The following is a 20,513-nucleotide window of genomic DNA, read 5'->3' as shown; positions in this document are numbered from 1 at the left end:
CACGCGAATTTTGGCGCCCTAGATGTCACGGCGTTGAGGAGAAGAGGAGGCCCCGCGTTGGAGGAGACGGCTTGTGGCGATAGAAGCACCACGATCCAGAGAAATTGGTGGTGGCGAGATGGCGAGCGTGTGTGTCGCTTGATCGAATGAGACCCCTGGCTCTTATCCCTGTGCGCAGACTCCTGCAATCTCCCGTCACGCCGGCATCTATGGAGGTCAAGAATCGCTAATGCGTAGCGCCTCCTGGCACAGGTGTGGTGGATGTTCCCGCAGTGTTCTGACTCTGTGTGTGACACACACTCGCAAAACACACCTGATTCCGCTCGTTTCGAACGAGGCCTCCCCCTTATCTTTATACAGAACTCGCGGTGACATCTGCGCAGGCTGCTGCTGCATCTTCTTCGACGACGGAAACCCACGGGATGAACTAGGAATGGCGGCGGGATCCGGGAGATTTGGGCTCCTCGCCGACGGTCGGCGATGATAAGCCCGCGTTATCGCGAGCGCCATGTTTTAGACCCAGGTTCCTTTCTCCGTTTCTGAAGGAGAGAGAGAATCCGTCGGGACATTTTAACGGTATACGAGAGAGAAAGCATTACATTGTTCAAGATGACGTCGAGTGCTATGGGAATCGTGTGCTACTATATGCTAGTGTTGGTGGACTTGGTGCTGATTTGGTTTATCGACTGCTGGGGCCATTAGTGTCGTGATAACACCCTTCTTACCACCACCACCTGCACCACCACCACCACCACCACCCAAAGGCGCAGCCACTAACAAACCTTGGCGTTGTAACCTAGTGACAATGAACGTTCAATACACGCGAATAACAACAACAATGAGGTTTTCGATCGACCGCCGCCATCATCTCTTCGACGGTCTGTCCTTTTTAGGTCTAGTGGTCGCGTAGAACGACGGAAAAAACAGCCTCTTCGACTCCGGGGTCGGTTTTTCTCCCTCGAAGATCATCCTCTTCTTCTTAACGGGTTCTGTCGGACGAAGCCAAGATGGCCAGGCGAAAAGTAAGTCCCTCTTGAAATGCTTCTCAGAGCCTGCTCTCTGAAACCTCGCACTAGTCATCACAACGCCTGCTGCACCAACTCGCTCACTCACTCTCTCTTTCTCTTCCTTTCGCTCACGCCATATAGAGCTTACATACGTGAATTAGGTACCCTATCCAGAGGTATTTAAACGACCGTAGGTATAGATATATATAGTTCCTTTCATAACCCCGGGCTAACCGACATCACAGAGATGAAGGTACCCATTTTCTTTGGTTTATGTTTTCACAACAAACCAGCCAATGGTGGTTGCGTGTCGACCCGGGAATGCTGGAGGTTTGTGGGGATAAGGGTTGTGGGAGGTAGGGGGACAGTTGTTGTAGGGGGGTGGGGTGGAGTGTTGATGCCACGTTGCTTGGTTTCCAATTTGTGATGAACAACACAACAGTGAGTTTGTTCGCACCATGATGCATGAAGTGGGAAGGGTGGCTTGCTTGCCTTTGTTCATGCAGATCAAGAAATGAGGAAGAATGCGTACTCTCTCTCTCTCTCTCTCTCTCTCTCTCTCTCTCTCTCTCTCTCAGATCTGCCGAGGAAATTTCCAAGTGTCACTGCCACTGAGGTTAAGGTCGGGTGTAATTGCTACAGTGATCTTTGTTCAGTTAGTTGTTAATTTGAATTGTATGTACATTTCTATTTCTTTGTAAATTTACTGTCATCGTTATAGCATAATATATGAAAACACGCTTAGCTTTTGAAAATTAATTTCATGTTTATTGAGGAAGGTTATAGTAATGTTTATTTCTTACACGTCTTTCGATACGTGACTATTTTGAGCTCACTTGCTTGTTGCGCAACATGCTTACATAATTATGCACACACATATAGATGGATAGATTGATAGGCAGATAGACAGAGTGTGTGTGTGTGTGTGTGTGTGTGTGTGTATAAACAATACACTTTTGAGTGCACGCTCACATTTTAATTGTTGTACCTCCCCGGTAGGGTGCAGAAGTGCTATTGCGATGTCTCTCCCTCCCCCCCCCCCCCGCCTCCCTTGTTAAACCATTGGTAAATCTGTCGGCGTTCTTAACCACAAAATCTCTTCCCCGGAACTTTTAATTTATCACTGAATTGCGGTTCGCCCTCAGAATAATAGATTTTAAATACAGACGTGAGCTCAAGTTGTTCCATCTTCTGTGCACCAATGCCCTTACACCCTAGCCATGCCTGCGTTAGGCTTGACCCAGGACCCACTAAGACTCAGGGCCGTCCAACCCCATGCCCGTTTGCCAAAAGTGGCCCGTTTGATTTTTAAAGTGGCCCGCTAGAGAAAAATAAGTAAAAGTATATCTCTCTTTTTTTATATACATACACACAGGTGGCATGGATGACACTGTTTTATCAAGAGTGGCCCTCAAACTAAACAACTTGGACGGCCCTGTACAAAGTCTTAGAGGGTTGTGGCTTCACCCACAGACGCCTACGGGCTTCTTGTAGGAGCCAGGGCCTATGCTGGCACAAATCCATCATAGTGTGGCAACGGTAACCGCAGATACTGCGAAGAAGTTGTGAATGCAAGAGTTACAACTTTCACAACTTACAGAATGACATGAGTGATTTGGAAGGTGACAGCAAGAACCACTGGTACCTTGAGGAGGCTGTGAACACAAGCGTTTACCACTTTAAGTAATCTGTTATGCTATACAAATGGCTTTAATGATCTGGAGGGACTTTCATCCATGTTTCCCTAGACTTGGGGTATGAGTTCAGCTAAGTTCTCATTGCTCATTCAGGGATTCATTACTATAATTATCATTTGTATTTTTCGATGAGGAAACATTCACACGGAACAAGTCATGAAAGCCGTTTGACTTGAAAAATCTTACACAATAGAATTCCCTTATGTAAAAACAAAAACATAAAACTATAGATTTAATTAACATATAATTATGAATAAAATTTAAAGACAAATAAATCTAAACTTATTACACTGCCGTACAAGGAAGAGAACTAAGGCATTCATTTTCTTTAAGGTTGCATTACGGCGTCTCTCTCTGATCTTGAATCGCTTTGCATCTTCCAAGCTTTTGTGGAATGTCTGTCTGATTTAGGTCTCACCTGCTGGTTGGCTTCTTACTTTTTAGTTTTCTGTAAAAGAAAACCATTTTGCCGGCTTTGTCTGTCCGTCCGCACTTTATTCTGTCCTCACTTTTTTCTGTCCGCACTTTTTCTGTCCGCCCTCAGATCTTAAAAACTACTGAGGCTAGAGGGCTGCAAATTGGTATGTTGATCATCCACCCTCAAATCATCAAACATACCAAATTGCAGCCGTCTAGCCTCAGTAGTTTTTATTTTATTTAAGGTTAAATTTAGCCATAATCGTGCTAGTGGCAACGATATAGAACAGGCCACCACCGGGCCGTGGTTCAAGTTCCATGGGCCGCGGCTCATACAGCATTATAGCCTACTCGATTGCACCGAAGAAACTTCGGCGCATTTTTTACTTGTTTTTATTGTTTCATTCCAGCACTGGGCCTTGTCCCATAAATGCAAAGGCTTCGAAGAACACTGACGTATTCATTATTCTCTTTTTTTTCCCTTGATAATTATGCAAAAAAGTCTGTTTTTATGAGTTTTGTGAATTTTGGTATCCATACCTAATATTGAAAATTTTTAGCATAACTTAGATTTTTATCTTGTGTTTTTTTATTACCAATTTTAAGGAACTTTTAGTCGTATGGAATACTCGACGATGTTGTTTCGAGTGAACACGTAAACTGACTTATCGGAGATGAATCTGAAAATATTTATTTACTAATTCTTTGATGATTTCATCAGTTGAAAAAAAAAAGTAAGAAATGCGCCGAAGTTTCTTCGGCGCAATGGAGTTTTCTGCAGAGCGTAATATCAGTGCCACCGAAAATAGATCTGTCTTTTGGTGGTCCCGGTATAATACTGTATGAGCCGCGGCCATGAAACTCTCAGCTGGCCGTGGTGGCCTGTCCTATATCGTTGCCAGAAGCACGGTTATGGCTAACGTTAACCGTAGATCAAATAAAAACTACTGAGGCTAGAGGGCTGCAATTTATTTTTGATGATTGGAGGTTGGATGATTAACATAATTTGCCGCCCTCTAGCCTCAGTAATTTTTAAGATATGAGGGCGGACAGAAAAAGTGCGGACGGGCATACAAAGACGCCACAATAGTTTTCTCTAACAGAAAACTAAAAAGCAATAGACAGACTTTTACCAGGAAGCGAATACAAGACTTTTTTTTTATCAACCTAATCAGTCGGAGCAGCCTCAGATGTCCAGACTCTGTTCCAGAAGTTCTGGAAATGTTGCATCATATTTGAAGCCAAGCCTTAGAAAGTTTCTTTCGATGCAAACTCAGTTTCAACTTCGGAAATCTTAGAACTGCCGAGGATATATAAGATCTTGTTTGGGTAAATGTTTCTTGGGATGGGATGACTATCTCTGCATTTATCTAAAAAAAGAAAGTAGTTTTTGCTTTTTCACAGTTTTCTGTTGACTTAATTGGCCTGAGGGCATATGCAGTATTGTTTTAGGATAAGTTATAGCCATTCAACATAATTTACTTCTGAATATCTTCAGTGGTGACGAAAGTAAATGATTACCGTTTAGATAAGATGCTCAACATGGCCAAAGAGGGTAATTTAAAGATGAGGGTTATTTTAATTATAGTTTTACATTCTTAAAGTGGTTGGTGATGCTTACTTATAATATGTTAATTATGGCATAACCTACCATACCAAACGGCGTTCCTAGCAGACTGAGATTCAGGAAGCGGTTTCAGAGACTCATAATCTCGTTCAGTTTTTGTTCAGTTTTTGTTAAGTTCCTCTGTGCCCTTCGAAAATGTTTTCAAGACTAACATCAACGATTATTCAACATTGTGTTGGCACCTCATAACCTACCATAACAACGGCGTTCCCAGCAGATTGAGATTCAGGAAACGGTTTCAAAGACTCATAATCTCGTTCAGTTTTTGTCAAGTTCCTCTGCGCCCCTTGAAAATGTTTTGAAAACTAACATCAGCTATTGTTCAACATTATGTTAGCACCCCGATTTCCAGCCTGAAAGCCAGCATTCTTTTGTATGAGCGTTTGTAAGCCTGAGGTGAAAAAGGCGGTTACTCGTGTATTGCATTACTTTTAAATTTCGGAAAATTAGTAATAATCATTTCAGTGATGCTGGTCGCTTTCATATCAGACCACTTTTTTCATCCCACCCCACTCGCAAAAATGTATTTTTTTTTTTTTTTAATTGAAAGGATGCTTTCAAGCGTGTAAAAATTTGATTCAGTTGCACAGCAAAATTCTTGTTACAAATTTTTATGAAAACATTGTCTCGAGTAAATGTGAAATCTTTTTTTTATATTCTTTCAAGTAGTGATCATCCCATGAGAGATTTGACAATGCTGGGAAGACGTTTCCGTAGAAAGGTTAAAAGTAATCAGTAATTACAATTTAAAGTCGGTGCGTAATGAAAATACAGAAAATGGTCTCGATGAGAATGGGAAGTTTTTAGAATTACTGAGAATTTAGCATTTTCTTTGGAATTTTAAAGTAATTTAAATACCTGCGGTAACAAAACAATAATATACTTCTGAGAGGGTTTTGAACAACAAATGCAAAAGCAAATGAGTGCATTGTGTTGAAGATTAGCACTTGAAATCAGCCATTTTCAAGGTTTTTGAAATAATAGAACGGTGAGGTTATGAAATATTGAACATAAACAAATAAACGTTCACTTCTTTACAGTGGAAATTATAATATCAAAACTTAATTTTTCCTAAACTTTTGATTACACTTGGAAACGATACTAATAATCAGTCACTTATCAGTGAGAGGCTAGTAGACAGTTATAATTTTCCGCATTCTTTCTCATAATTCGAGTTATATAACAATGATATATTCATTGAAATGGTGTGTCGCAGTAGAAATCTCAGTCCTTAAAATTTTGAAGGCTGGTTTTCCAATTTGTTGGTCCCGCTAGTTTACTTTAGCGATAAATTCCATCAAATATTCCTGTTTTCTGATTATATATAGATAGAAACATACATACATACATATATAAATATATATATAAATATATATACAGTACATATATACATATATATATATATATATATATATATATATATATATATATACAATATATATATATATATATATATATATATATATATATATATATATATATATATATATATATATATATATATATATATATACACGACGATGATGAGGGCAAAAGCCTAACGTACGGAGACCAAGGACATATGGACAGACACACGAACAATCAAACAGCTTTTATTGTGGCCGACGGCGTTTCGCAATAATCCATTGCATTTTCAAGGCTGCAGTGACACATAATTTTCTTTAATAAAAAAGGGACGTCACTACATATAATTATAAAGATAAAAATAAAATTTAAACAAAATGCATTTTTTAAAATATCTTAAAACAAACCTACCGTACCCAGTACATGGTTAAAAAGTGACTAAACAGAAAAGATAAAACTAGTTGAAAGTAAACAGAACAGCACAATAAACGGCCACAATAAAAGCTGTTGATTGTTCGTGTGCCTCCATCTCCCCTTGATCTCTCTCTCTCTCTCTCTCTCTCTCTCTCTCTCTCTCTCTCTCTCTATATATATATCTATATATATATATATATATATATATATATATATATATATATATATATATATATATATATATATATATATATATATTATGATTAGGTAGTTCATAATCCTCACCAGAGTTTGATTAGCTGGTGAGGTAAAGTGACTAGACATGTTCTGTTAAATCCCATTGTCGCTTTGTTGTCTTACGCAGTGAATTAGGGAATCTACTGTAGTAGCTAGTTGACTGTAGTGGGTCACAGTTTTGATGAAAATGGCGTGGGACTGCAGCCTCACCAATTTATATATCTGTGTATACTATGTGTATATACATTCATATATATACATTATACATATATACATTCATATATATGTGTGTGTGTGTGTGTGTTTGTATGTAATTTCAAACTGCTAACGGCAATTGCACATTCGCTTTACCTCTGGTTGTTCGATTAGTGAAGTAGGCATATTATGCCCGTTTAATACCCAAGAGGCATGCTATGGTTAGCAACCTGATTCAAGAAAGACTTGCACAAAACCGGGTACTTAACGTATGGCATTACTTCCCCCACCCCCAAAATAGTTCATGTAATTTAAAAAAAATTCATATAATTTTGTTAATATACACATATATACTGTATATATATGTGTGTAAAGATATACATGTGTGAAAGTTTCCACACACATATCCTGACAATCTCTCTACCGCAGAACATTGCACGATGCAATAATTAAAATATCTCTCTGAGTTATCATTTCTCTCTTGTTTTTCCCCTATCATTTTGCAGCTGTTGACAGATGTGATTCTCTCTCTCTCTCTCTCTCTCTCTCTCTCTCTCTCTCTCTCTCTCTCTCTCTCTCTCATGTGACGGAAAACCTGCACTTGTGCAGATGTGTGCGTGTGTAGGTTCGTGTGTGTGTCATCAGTTCTGTGAATATGATTGAATACGTTCAAGTGTTCAGATGACCACATCTGCCTCAATAAGACTTTCCTTCACGATCCGGATCGTCTTATTTTATGTCACAGAAAATTTTTGTTTGTTTATCCATTGCCGTAATCTGTTCGTTATTCTTTCTTTGCTCTGGTCCCTAGTCTCGGTCTTGGCAGTTTAATGTCCTTAAGCACCCATATATACACGCACACACACACATGCACACATATATACACATATAAATGCAATTTTATATACATACATATACACGTATATATGTACGTATGCATATTGTTTATGTCGCTTTTTTTATGAGCTTATTTAAATCTATGCACTTTTAACTTTTTACGTATCGCAATAGGTTATTCTTAATCCACTTCATATTTTTTCTTTCTCTGGTGACCAGTTTTTCTTTACATTTTGCAGAATCACCTCGTAGGTTTTACCCTCATAGGCCTACTTGGGTGTTCTTATACGCCATTAATCTATTCACGCCGACTTAGTAACATCTGAAGTTAGAAATTATAATTAGAGAAGGTATGGAAGGCTGATATATATAGGTTTTATTGAGGATATCCTCAAACCTTAGAGAACATGATAAAATCTCCATCTTGGGAGGTATGTACTTGGAATTTAGGGCAAATAAATATTGGAACCCTTTTTGTCTTGTGATATCGTTTAATTTCTTGTTATCTCTTTCAAGTAAAATAACTGTTTTTGTTCAATAATTTATTGATAGCTTTCACCTAACAGTACTAGGTATTTTATTAGTCGTAAGTTACTGCTGAAATTCTTGGAGCATAATAGAAATTCGTGAAACGAGGATCTGTTTTTTTTTTTCTTCTTCTTCTTCTTCTTCTTCTTCTTCTTCTTCTTCTTCTCGGTATGAAAAAAAAAATATCCTGTATCTTATCACATTTCTTCCTGAATCGATAACGACGGCAGGCAAACATTTTTAAACAAATAAGAGATCTGAGACCTTTTATCTGCAGGTGATAGTGTCGAAACTTAGTGTCCTAGTAGATAAGAATTTAAAGCCCTGGTTAAGTAGGTAGGTTTTATGATATACCTATTTATATATATATATATACATATATATATATATATATATATATATATATATATATATATATATATATATATATATATATATATATATATATATATATATATATATATATATATATATATATAATATATATATATATATATATATATATATATATATATATATATATATATATATATATATATATATATATATATATATATATATAATATATAATTATATATACTCAATATATATATAAAAATTTATAAATATATATATATTTTCTGTTTTCCTCTCCCAATTGAAATTGTGTACTTATATCTTTACGTCATTGTGTAAGTGATATATAGTTTTTTTCAGGGAAGCCATGTTAATAGATGATGGTAATATATAGGTAAAGTCTTTTATGCGCGGGTATTTTCTTCTCGCGCTAACAGTTGCGCATGCGCGTGATTCGTTTTGAACTTTGTAGTCAATTAAGCGTATTGAGTGAGTGCGAGTTTTTCCTCCAGCCTGTGTTTCCCGTCTGTTTCACTTTCAGACTGTTCGCATTTTGTTGCTTTTCGTCCTTTTATCTGAATTTACATAGATTTTGAAGTACGTTAATGATTACTGTGCAAATGTGAACTGTGCAAATTTATAAAGTATTTTTGTTCTTTAATATACAAAATATGTTTAGTTTTTTATGATGAAATTGTATAATATTTTGGTTGAAATTGCTCCTAACAGTTGATGTAATGTGTATGTTTGGTTTTTGTATAAATTTAAAGTTTTCCGTCTCGTCCCCTGCACCTTTTCCAACTAGAATCCTTTTATATATATATATATATATATATATATATATATATATATATATATATATATATATATATATATATATATATATATATATATATATATATATATATATATATATGTATATATATATATATATGTATTCATGTATATTATGTGTGTGTATGTATATATATATATATATATATATATATATATATATATATATATAATATATATTACATATAGTCTCCCGTTCTCGACCAGGTCCTCGAAAAATGAATATGTGTCACAAGTCATGACTTCAGATCTTTAATTAGCCAAAATAAGCAAGAATTCCCCCGAACAGCCAGCGTTTAATACCTTTGACGTACTTTTATAGGACTGTCCATCTTGATGACGTCATTCTCACGCATTATAATTCTCGGCATAACTCGAAAGTAGATGCATCCGGAGTTTGCCAGACAGTATGGCACCATTTTTTCGTTATCTGGTACTCCGGATGAGACACTGTGGTTCGAATGTGTACTTTTCTCACGTTTAGAGTTTGTACTTAATCATCCGTGGAAGATTTGAAATCTTTTTGTTAAAATGTTATCGTGTGTCAAATCTTTGCGAACTAGTTTCATGACTGATAAAGTGAATGGCTCGACAAAGGTATAAATCCGCTGTAAGGATATTAAAAGATGAATAAAATCACGCTGTACTTTCCTATAGAGAGAGAGAGAGAGAGAGAGAGAGAGAGAGAGAGAGAGAGTCAGGCAGGTATAACTCTGCTATAAGGATATTTAAAGATGAATAAAATCACGCTGTGCTTTCCTTGGAGAGAGAGAAAGAGATGAATAAATTCATGCAGTACTTTCCTAGGAGAGAGAGAGAGAGAGAGAGAGAGAGAGAGAGAGAGAGAGGCGGTCGGTAAAAGCGGGAGCATGAGAGGCGGCGTTCCTGGGGTGGGGTGGGCGTTGGGGGGATAGGTATTGATAGTAGTACTGGGACGGGGTCCTGGGAGATATGAGCCAGGGATCCCATAAGGGGGTGGGGGGAAGTGATGTGAGTGTAAGGAGGGAGGGAGGGAGGAAGGGACCTGAGCAGCAGTGCCTGGTGGCACAACACACGCGCACACACGCTCACTCACACACACTCGCTCTCTCTCTCACACACTCTCCGGCTCCCTTCTTCAATAATTGATGCTGCGCTAAGATGACTTGGGGAAGGGAAGGGAAGATGGCCGCTGTATTGAGCTGCAGAGGTGTTACGTAAAATTCTTACATTTTGTCCTTTTCATTGTGCACATTCTTTCGTCTGGTTGTAACGAAGTGGTAAATTGCGTTGTGTGCCTGTGTTTAATTACACATCAGTGTTCTGTATCGACAATTCTTTGCATTTGTGTCCATTTTGTTCCAAATGTCACCGAAGGATTCGTAGTGGAAAATGGACACGCAGGTTCTCGCTTACTTTGGCGTCTTTGTGGAGGTCGTGCAACATTATTATTAAAACGTATGAGTTGTGTGTTGCAAACTTACTTTTTATATCATCTGAATATGGTTTTCGGAAAATTACTACTGCTTACATTAAAAGAAACGATTAGAATTTATCGGTATGGTCTATATATATATATATATATATATATATATATATATATATATATATATATATATATATATATATATATATATATATATATATACATATATATATATATATATATATGTATGTATGTATACATATGTACATATATTGTATATGGCCTTGAGATGAAATAAAGGATATTATTATTATTATATTTGTAGTAGTAGTAGTAGTAGTAGTAGTAATATTGCTAACCACATACTTGCATCTCCTTTTCCCTCTTGATGTTGCTACTGGCTGCTTATAAATAATGTTTTTTCCTTCTTAGAATTTTTCGTGTAAGAGATAATTTGTACAAATTATACTAAAAAAGTGATTCGTTACCCAGGTGTGCGATGTTTGGAGACACCAGGAAGTAAATGAATAATGGCTTTAATTACCCTTTTGATAGATTATATATGCCATTCCTGTATATTCAAATCAGTTTTTGAGTAAATTCATTATCTTTAGGTCGACTTTATCGAATTATTGGTAAATGTGTATCGTGTTACTGAACAGAAATGCCGTACGTGGAAGAAGTGTAAGGGAAAATGTCATATACATAAATATATGTGTATACATATATATATATATACTGTTTATTTATATATAATGTTAAATCATTTATATATGTGTAATAGGAAGTAAACTAAATATACATAATTATATCACAAAATACATTCATTTTATATATGATTTTTAGATTACTGTTATTTATTTATTTATTTGTCTTATATGTCTATCTCTCTACACACACACAGACAGATAGATAAATAAATAAATAACAGCAATCTAAAAATCATAAGGAAAGCAGAAGGTACATGAGTGTACCGTAATGCATGGTGAATCAGGTCCATCACTATAACACAGTCCTAAATCTGACGTCATTTAGTTCCTTTACTAACTCACGCGGTACCTAAGATGACTCAGCGACCGCACAGAAACGCAATTGCTCCAATCACCGAAACTTAACATAACCCGAAAAGGAAGGTAGCGTATAGTGGTCATCCCCATTTGTTCAAACAAAATAAGGTGCAGAGTTTCATTCTTGTGGTACACAAGACTCCTTCGAACCAGGTTCCTTACCTTTGGGCAACATTTCCTTTTTTGGCAGTTTTTGGGGCCAATTACTTGTCTATCCTGAAATTGCTTTAAATATCTGATATATAAAGTCACTTGCATTTTTTATAGTCTTGCTAAGTAATGGCCTCTGAATATGACGAGATTTCGTTAAATATGATGATATTTTTTATTTATATCATATTTTTTTTCTGGGAGGAGTCTGAAATCTGGGCGAATGAAATAGAAATAAATTTCTAAGAGATGGAAATGAAATCCTGTTGATATTTGTTTTATACAGTTTTTTAAGGTTCTCAGTATTGAGAAAATTTCAGATATACGAAAATAACTGTAGGAAATGGTAAGATAACGCTAAGGTAGAAAAAATTAGATTTACGGACAAATATATCATAAAATCTATAGATAATTTAGTATCGTAGATAAGGGTAGGTAGATAATGGAGGTGAACAACAAATTTGGTCTAAAATTAAAATGATGAAGAGAAAGGAAACATGAAGCTATTTATTCGATTTTCAGAAATGATTTTGGTTTCTGGATCATGATCATTTTTAGTTTTCTGTAAAAGAAAACTGTTGCGCCGCCTTTGTTCGTCCGCACTTTATTCTGTCCGCACTTTTTCTGTCCGCTCCTAGATCTTAAATACTACTGAGGCTAGAGGGATGCAAACTGCTATGTTGATAATCCACCCTCCAATCATCAAACATACCAAATTGCAGCCCTCTAGCCTCAGTAGTTTTTTTTTAAGGCTAAAGTTAGCCATAATCGTGCTTCTGGCAACGATATAGGATAGAATGCACCACCGGGCCATGGTTAAAGTTTCATGGGCCGCGGCTCATACAGCATTATACCGAGACCACCGAATGATATATCTATTTTCGGTGGCCTTGATTATAAGCTGTAGCGGCTGTACGGAAAACTCGATTGCGCCGAAGAAACATCGGTGCATTTTTTACTTGTTTGTTCTTATTTGCAAGTTTTCATTTTAACTAGCAAAGAAACATGGAGCTATTTATGTGATTTTAAGACAAGATATTGGTTTCTGGTGCATGTTCATTTTTATTCGTGTGAGTTTTCATTTTAATCTTAATTCACATATCCTGAATGTCTCGGAAAGCAATCTCATTACGCAGGCTTTGTGATTCTTTATCGTCGGTCTTTACGAAAACCTTTTGATTCTGGTTTTTCTCTCGCGTGTCCGAAAATGTACACTCTTGAAATGCTCGCGGACCGGACGCCGCGCCGGCTCGACCAAAGGTGTACAAGAGGTGTACACAGATCGATGCGCTGATTGGCAGGCGGCTTCCCAAAATTTGCAGATACACAGGGAGAGTTATGATGTCGGGGGAGATCGGACGTATTGCCTTTTGAATTATTGAGGAGGCAGACGACGCTGGCAGCAGCAGCAGAATGGAAGTGCTCTTCTGAAGTCGATGGCGCTCGCTCTCTCTCTCTCTCTCTCTCTCTCTCTCTCTCTCTCACACACACACACACACACACACACACATATATATATATATATATATATATATATATATATATATATATATATATATAATATATATATATATATATATATATATATATATATAGCGTGTGTGTTTTTGTGCATGTGTGTATATATATATGTTTATGTATGTGTGTATATATACAATATATATATAGCGTGTGTGTGTTTTGTGTGTGTGTATGTATATATATATATATAATATATATATTTTTTAGAAATATATTGTTTTATGCGGCGCTTGTTTCCGCTAATTGAAAGTTAGCATGACTTCCCAAATCATTTTAGATTAATTGACAACAGACAGCTTTTACAAAGCATTCTCCGACACATGAAATTTTATAGTCAGGTGTTGAGGACAAGAGTTTTAGATAGGAAAATTTGAACGTAGCTGCTAACAACTAATTTTCTTCTCGCTGCAAGCATTACTTTAAAATAGGCTTTTATAATTGTTATTATTTCTCACCAAATGTTTATATTCTATCAAGCAATTTCGGTTTTCCATTGTAAGCATAACTGAGAAGTAATAGTGTAAATATTATTGTAGTATTTTGTGGCATTCACAACATGCCGTAGCCTAACTCCCTTTATAACTTCTGTCTTTTTTGGAAGAAAAATTATTGGAAAGAATTTGGTCCGAAGGGAAATGCTGGTTTACTTTGCATCCTATTTGTCTTGTACCATCATGTATGCTATTTGTAGGATTACAAGTTCTTCGTTGGGAGAGTCGGTAGAGTTGCGGGCTAGCACTCGCTAGTTCGAGTCTCCGGCCGGCTAATTAAGAATTATAGGAATTTATTTCTGGTGATAGAAATTCATTTCTCGCTATAATGTGGTTCGGATTCCACAATAAGCTGTAGGTCCCGTTGCTAGGTAACCAATTGGTTTTTAGCCACGTAAAATAAGTCTAATCCTTCGGGCCAGCCCTAGGAGAGCTGTTAATTAACTCAGTGGTCTGGTAAAACTAAGGTATACTTTGTAGGATTACATTTGCACAAGTGTCGTATTGTTGAATTTATTTTTGTTAATAATTTGTTTATATAAGTTAATTACATAAGGTTGATTCCTGGTGTATTTTTAAACAATATTGACCATTTAATATTTTATGTTAAAATTTATAACACAAGTCCTTTCATCAACGAACAGTATGGTTTGCAGAAGTATGATAATTAAGAAAGCTTTTTTTTTCATTACGTTTTTCAATTCATATCGTTTGTTCTTTTTTTCTGAGAATATGGATATCAAAGGACTGTTTTGTACTTTTCATAATGTAATTTACTGGTGTACGTGAGGTATGCAGTATTTGTAATCCGTAGGTTCGTTTGTGAACAATAATTGTTTGAGTGTCATTCTTAGGACTGTTGTTTGAAATTACAAAATTACTCTTCTTTTCATATCCCTCATTTATGTGAAGGCGAAGTAAGTTGAACATCCGTCACCTTGGCTCACGTAAACTCTTACACGTCATAACAGATACTTGAAAATCTTCACGCAAGATTCTTTTCCGTGAGCCTAAAATTACAGATTTTCCTAATGTCTAGCTCGGCTCTCGGAAAGGCGAGGGGGAGGTCCCGGGACTCCTAGATTGAAGTCAGTTTGTGCTGTTGGGTAATTGCTCAAGAAAAACTAAGTCGATTAAAAGTCAAAGGAGGCGAAATTGGGGATAATGCACTGAATTGTTTTAATCCAGTGATGTGGTCGAGAGTGAGGATACTGGAGAATCTTCGGTGCTAATTGAATTGTGGTATTAGCAATGGCTTCTCGGGGATTGATGGTGTTATGTATATATACTGAATAATATATATATATATATATATATATATATATATATATATATATATATATATATATATATATATATATATATATATATATATATATATATATATATATATATATATATATATATATATATATATATATCTGTATATATATGTATATGTATATGTGTGTATCTTCTTGACAACCAGACTCCCTTCGTGTCCATTCCGTCCAAAGAGATTCAGATGCTTGCTGTCGAATCCAGTAGCTCCAGGAATTGAATGAACGCAAAGCGGAAAGGAGGAAGAGGTGTAGATACCTTGATTCCAGATAATCCCCGTTTTTATGTCCCCTAAGAAACAGAAAAATTGCTGCTATCGCGCGTTTATTTCCTGCCCCCGAGACTCATTTAGAAATTGAATCGTAAAGATAAATCTCGTGATAATGGTATTAGGGGATTTTTATTTTATTTTTTGGGGGGGGGGTAGGGTTGTGGTTGCAGAAGGGCAAGGGAAAAGGCTGGAAAAGTTTCCTGACTTTTACATAAATCAGGAGTTGGGCGAATTACCGCCATTACAGGGATATATTAAATCAGGAGATGGACGAATTACCTCAATTACAGGGATGTATTCGCTTGTGTCAGTCGTGTTCCGTCTGTGTTCAGTACAGATTTAGATTAAGTTGAAAAGATTTGGATTTTAATTTTACGAACTGGAAATTTTGCTTATAAGCGAGAGATAATAGGTTATAGAGACTTCTCAAAACCATTAGTTATTTTGGTGAAGTGATGTTTTTACTGCCCTTTAATATGTAAAATGAGAAATAGTAATTGGTTTGTCGTTAGTTTGTGGTCGTTCTGTTAGGTAGATGTAAAGAGCATGTTAGATATACATTTAGTAATTACTGATGGTGATGGTAGTAGGCTAATAGTAATAGTAACGTTAGATGTTGGCAAATAATTTCATGTTTTCTTTGCCTCTAGACTTGAATATTCCTCTCTCTCTCTCTCTCTCTCTCTCTCTCTCTCTCTCTCTCTCTCTCTCTCTCTCTCTCTCTCTCAAGGCTAAGGTAGAGTATTTGTTTAGAAATAAGGGATTGGGAATAAAAAAAAGGAAAGAATTCGACAAATGAAAATAGTAAATTTTTGGAAGAAGGAAATAAGTACCTTTAAAAATATAGATGTATTGTAACATGTACTATGCATTTCAGGTAACAGTACAGGATCAGATACCTTATTTACGAATTTAATCGCATTGGTTATTGGTATCGTTAATATAATGTTCTGTTGGCCTAAAGAAATTTGGCACCAGATGGCGTGGTTGCGGGATCATCCCATCTTAGGACGCTAGTTAATCTTTCCAGTTCTTCCCAATTCCTTGAATAATGATGCGCCTTGGAACCAAATGGAATGGGTGGAATGCCAAGAAAATGGAAAGGAAAGATACAAACTGGCATCTCAATAATCTAGAATTCTCTCTCTCTCTCTCTCTCTCTCTCTCTCTCTCTCTCTCTCTCTCTCTCTCTCTCTCTCTCTCTCTCTCTCTCTCTCTCTCTTCAGTATAAAATAACTGACTGATCTCTCGCAACAGAGAGTTTACCACTTTTGCTTTTAAAAACTAAACATCCCTTCAATGTTTTTCATGATATTTAATTAACTTTGAAATCCCACTTGTTCTGTTTAGTAGAAAAGAGCAGTGCAGTACACTCTTGTATTTCCGTGACTTGTCAACAGAATATTTTATAAATTTACTTGTATTCTGTGTATGTAATTTAATTTATTTATTTATTTACATATCTATTTATTTATTTCTAAATAGCTTAAACCAATCCAAATTCAGACGTCATTACTGGCCCGTGTTAAGACCTGATTTACACCGCCATCTGTTCTCGTAACTTGGTGTGCTTCCAATTATGACTTCATATTGATTGGTTGCCGAGTTTATATTGATGAATTGGTTGACTCTACACAAAAAACTGGTCGATTTGTGGAAAATACGTGGCTCAATTTAATACGGTATCGGTGGAAAGACGGAAATTGGTGATAGAATATTGAGGCTCTCAGATCCCTCTGCTAACCATCCTTTCCTGGTGTTCTTCAAGTAGAGCATCTGAAGCCCAGAGAACTCGCATTGAACGTCAATATTTCTTTTGGAAGCATGAACAGGATGTATTTTGCCTTGTGAATGCTTTTGAGAATGTTGTAAAAGAAAAGTATTTTGAAGTGGATGTATTTTGATGTTTAAATAAGTATTGGTAAATGGCAGTGCTCTTCGTATTTACAGTTCCATTGTTGCTTGCGTCCATTACGGTAATAAGCGTGTGGTATGTGTGCATCAAGTAAGTTCATTTCTTTTATGCTGTTTATTGATTTTATACGAGTTCCAGGTTTGTTTTATTTTTACGTACATTCATCACGTAGGACATTCACTTATAAAATCCATACTTATTTAAAACGGTGCAAAAACACCATTGTTTAGGCTTCAGCCAGGTACCGGAATTAAGATAAACTGTAAGGTGCTTCTTTTGGGGAACATTTTGTTGTTTTCATGAAAGAGAATTTCCGTAACTTTGGCACCATTTTTATGAACATATTCTTTTTTTTTATCTGTCAAATGATTTGTCGAATTGATGATTTTATTCAGGAACTTTCTTTGTTATTTGAAGTCTCAAACTTTTATAACTTGGGAAGGGAGGAGAAAAGGTGAGAGTTATTGGAATATTGGTCAGTCAAGAAGTCACCGAGTGTTAGAGATTTGTTTACCCTCTTGTGTGTGTGTGTGTGTGTGTGTGTGAGAGAGAGAGAGAGAGAGAGAGAGAGAGAGTTTGGGGAAAATAGTTGTGAATAAAGAAGTCACCGAGAGGATTAGAGATTTATTTACCTTCAGTTGGAGAGAGAGAGAGAGAGAGAGAGAGAGAGAGAGAGAGAGATTTCCGGGAAATATCTGTGAACAAAGGTTACTTGTGAATTAAGAAGAGAGTATTAGAGATTTACCTTCGTTTGTGGAGGGAGAGAGAGGGAGAGAGAGTATCGAGCGATATGAATCATGAGTTAGTGACAGTGAGTAAGAGCAGTGTGGTAGAAGAGAGAGAGAGAGAGAGAGAGAGAGAGAGAGAGAGAGAGAGAATAGGTGGGGGTCTCAGATGTGATTCACTCTGAAATTCATCACAAAGAGAGATATTCTTCCAGGAATTCGGGTTTTCGATGGGGCGTCATGAGTTGGATGATGGCGTATCGAGTTTCGTCAAGGATATCGAATTGCGCATGAAAATTTTAAAAAGAGAGAGAGAGAGAGAGAGAGAGAGAGATTGCATTTAGAGAGAGACATGTATAGATAGATTATATATATTTATTTAAGATAGACATTATAATAGATTATATATATGTATATAAATTATATATGTATAAATATATGTATATATATATATATATATATATATATACATATATATATATATATATATATATATATATATATATATATATATATATATATATATATATATATATATATATATATATATATATATATATATATATATATATATATATATATATATATATATATATATATATATATATATATATATTATAGATAGATAGATAGAAAATCCGTTTTGCTTATAATCCTGTAGAAATTTTATTTTAAGTATTATAATTACTTCGCTGTTTTATTTTCTTTATAAAACTGAGTTGTACTTTTGAAAACACCACAGTTTTGACAAATTATATGTTATTTATAGTCTAGTCAGGTTAATTGAAATATTAGTGACTTGCTTAGCCATGGGAACCATATATTTGCAATTAAAATTTCGTAAGTTCTGAATTCTTTGTTATATCTACTGCCATTAAGAATAATGTCTTTTAGTAGGATTAAAGTCAAGGTTTGACTTTTTTCCTCGTTTAAATATTCCCCCCAAAAGTGGCCCATACGGGTTTTCCCTAGTCACCCATGTGTGAGAAAAGTCTGCGTGCACCTTTTAGCAACGGCCTTTAATATCCCTTAATTGTACACTTTGGCACAGCATTCGTCATTCCCTCCCAGTAACAATAAACGTTTAACAGTACTCGGGGCGACATTAACATCGCTCTGCAGAGAGCTTTGTGCTTTATAAAATTTGCAAAGTGTGATGTAGTTTGTGTGTGTGTGTATGAAGGGGGACTATTTTGTGTAGCTAAGGAGTCCATTATGCTGGCTTTTACGACATTGATCATTTTTAATTATTTCCACTTTAATGTTGTTTTTGACAGTTTGGAAAAGACTAGTTGAAATATGCTTTTGTTATGTGTACAAAACGCGTGTTAGTGCGTTACAATCTTTGATTATCCGGGGTATTTAGTAATTGATTTAATTTTATTATATTTAAACTGTCAAGCCATGCACCGGGGCACTGAAGGCCATACAGTGCTTAAGGCTGTAAAAAGAGGGCGTTGGAGTGGTGGGACAGCTAGGTAAAGAGATCCAGAAAATAAAGGATCTGAGTAAGAACTGGAAAAAACCAGCTTCACTAGGAAGTAATAGTTAGAGTGGTTGGACAACAAGATAGAAGAGAGGAAGCGGGAATATTGAAGTAAAAGGCTAAAAAGTGGGGGTGCAGCTAAGGGCCGAAGGGAGGTTGCAGATATCCTCTAGTAATGCCTACATTGCACCACGTGAGGTGCACTGACGGCACTAACCCTCCAACTCTCCTCCTACTGGAGATGATTTGGTAATAATCATACTATTGGACTGAATCATAACAGCCTGTGATAAGATCTTTCATGAATGTCCGGTATGTACGAGACTTGGTGTGCACGTTTTTAGTATCTCATGAGTAATATGAGACTAATCCCAGTTTTTAGATCTTATTTCTAATGTATTCTAAATTATCTTTCTTCTGAGTTCCTGATATTAACCGTATTTGATTCTGGAATTATCTGGTTGACACAAGAAGAAATTAACACCATAAATTGATTCCATAAACCACTGCCAGTGTTTTTCATATGAAGCGATTTTTTTTTATTCAGAAATGAGAAATCACTTCATGAGTAATTTGAACTGACATCGATATGTAATTGCATAGCCTGATGATAACACCTCCTCTCTCTCTCTCTCTCTCTCTCTCTCTCTCTCTCTCTCTCTCTCTCTCTCTCTCTCTCTCTCTCACAG

At 36.0% G+C, this 20,513-nt stretch overlaps 1 protein-coding gene across 1 annotated transcript in view; it reads left to right on the top strand.

The window, feature by feature from the left end:
* Window positions 1–356: 356 nt before the first annotated feature.
* Window positions 357–20,513, top strand: part of peb (pebbled) — a 325,749-nt gene continuing 305,592 nt past the window's right edge. Inside the window, exon 1 of the mRNA XM_067104886.1 lies at window positions 357–1,022. Within this exon, the coding sequence (XP_066960987.1) occupies window positions 1,008–1,022 (15 nt within the window). The 5' untranslated portion in view covers window positions 357–1,007. The remainder of the gene's footprint in view (window positions 1,023–20,513) is intronic.

The sequence above is a fragment of the Macrobrachium rosenbergii genome, chromosome 6 (genome assembly GCF_040412425.1).
Source record: "Macrobrachium rosenbergii isolate ZJJX-2024 chromosome 6, ASM4041242v1, whole genome shotgun sequence".
Taxonomy (NCBI): domain Eukaryota; kingdom Metazoa; phylum Arthropoda; class Malacostraca; order Decapoda; family Palaemonidae; genus Macrobrachium; species Macrobrachium rosenbergii.
This window is presented reverse-complemented; position numbering and strand designations above follow the sequence as displayed.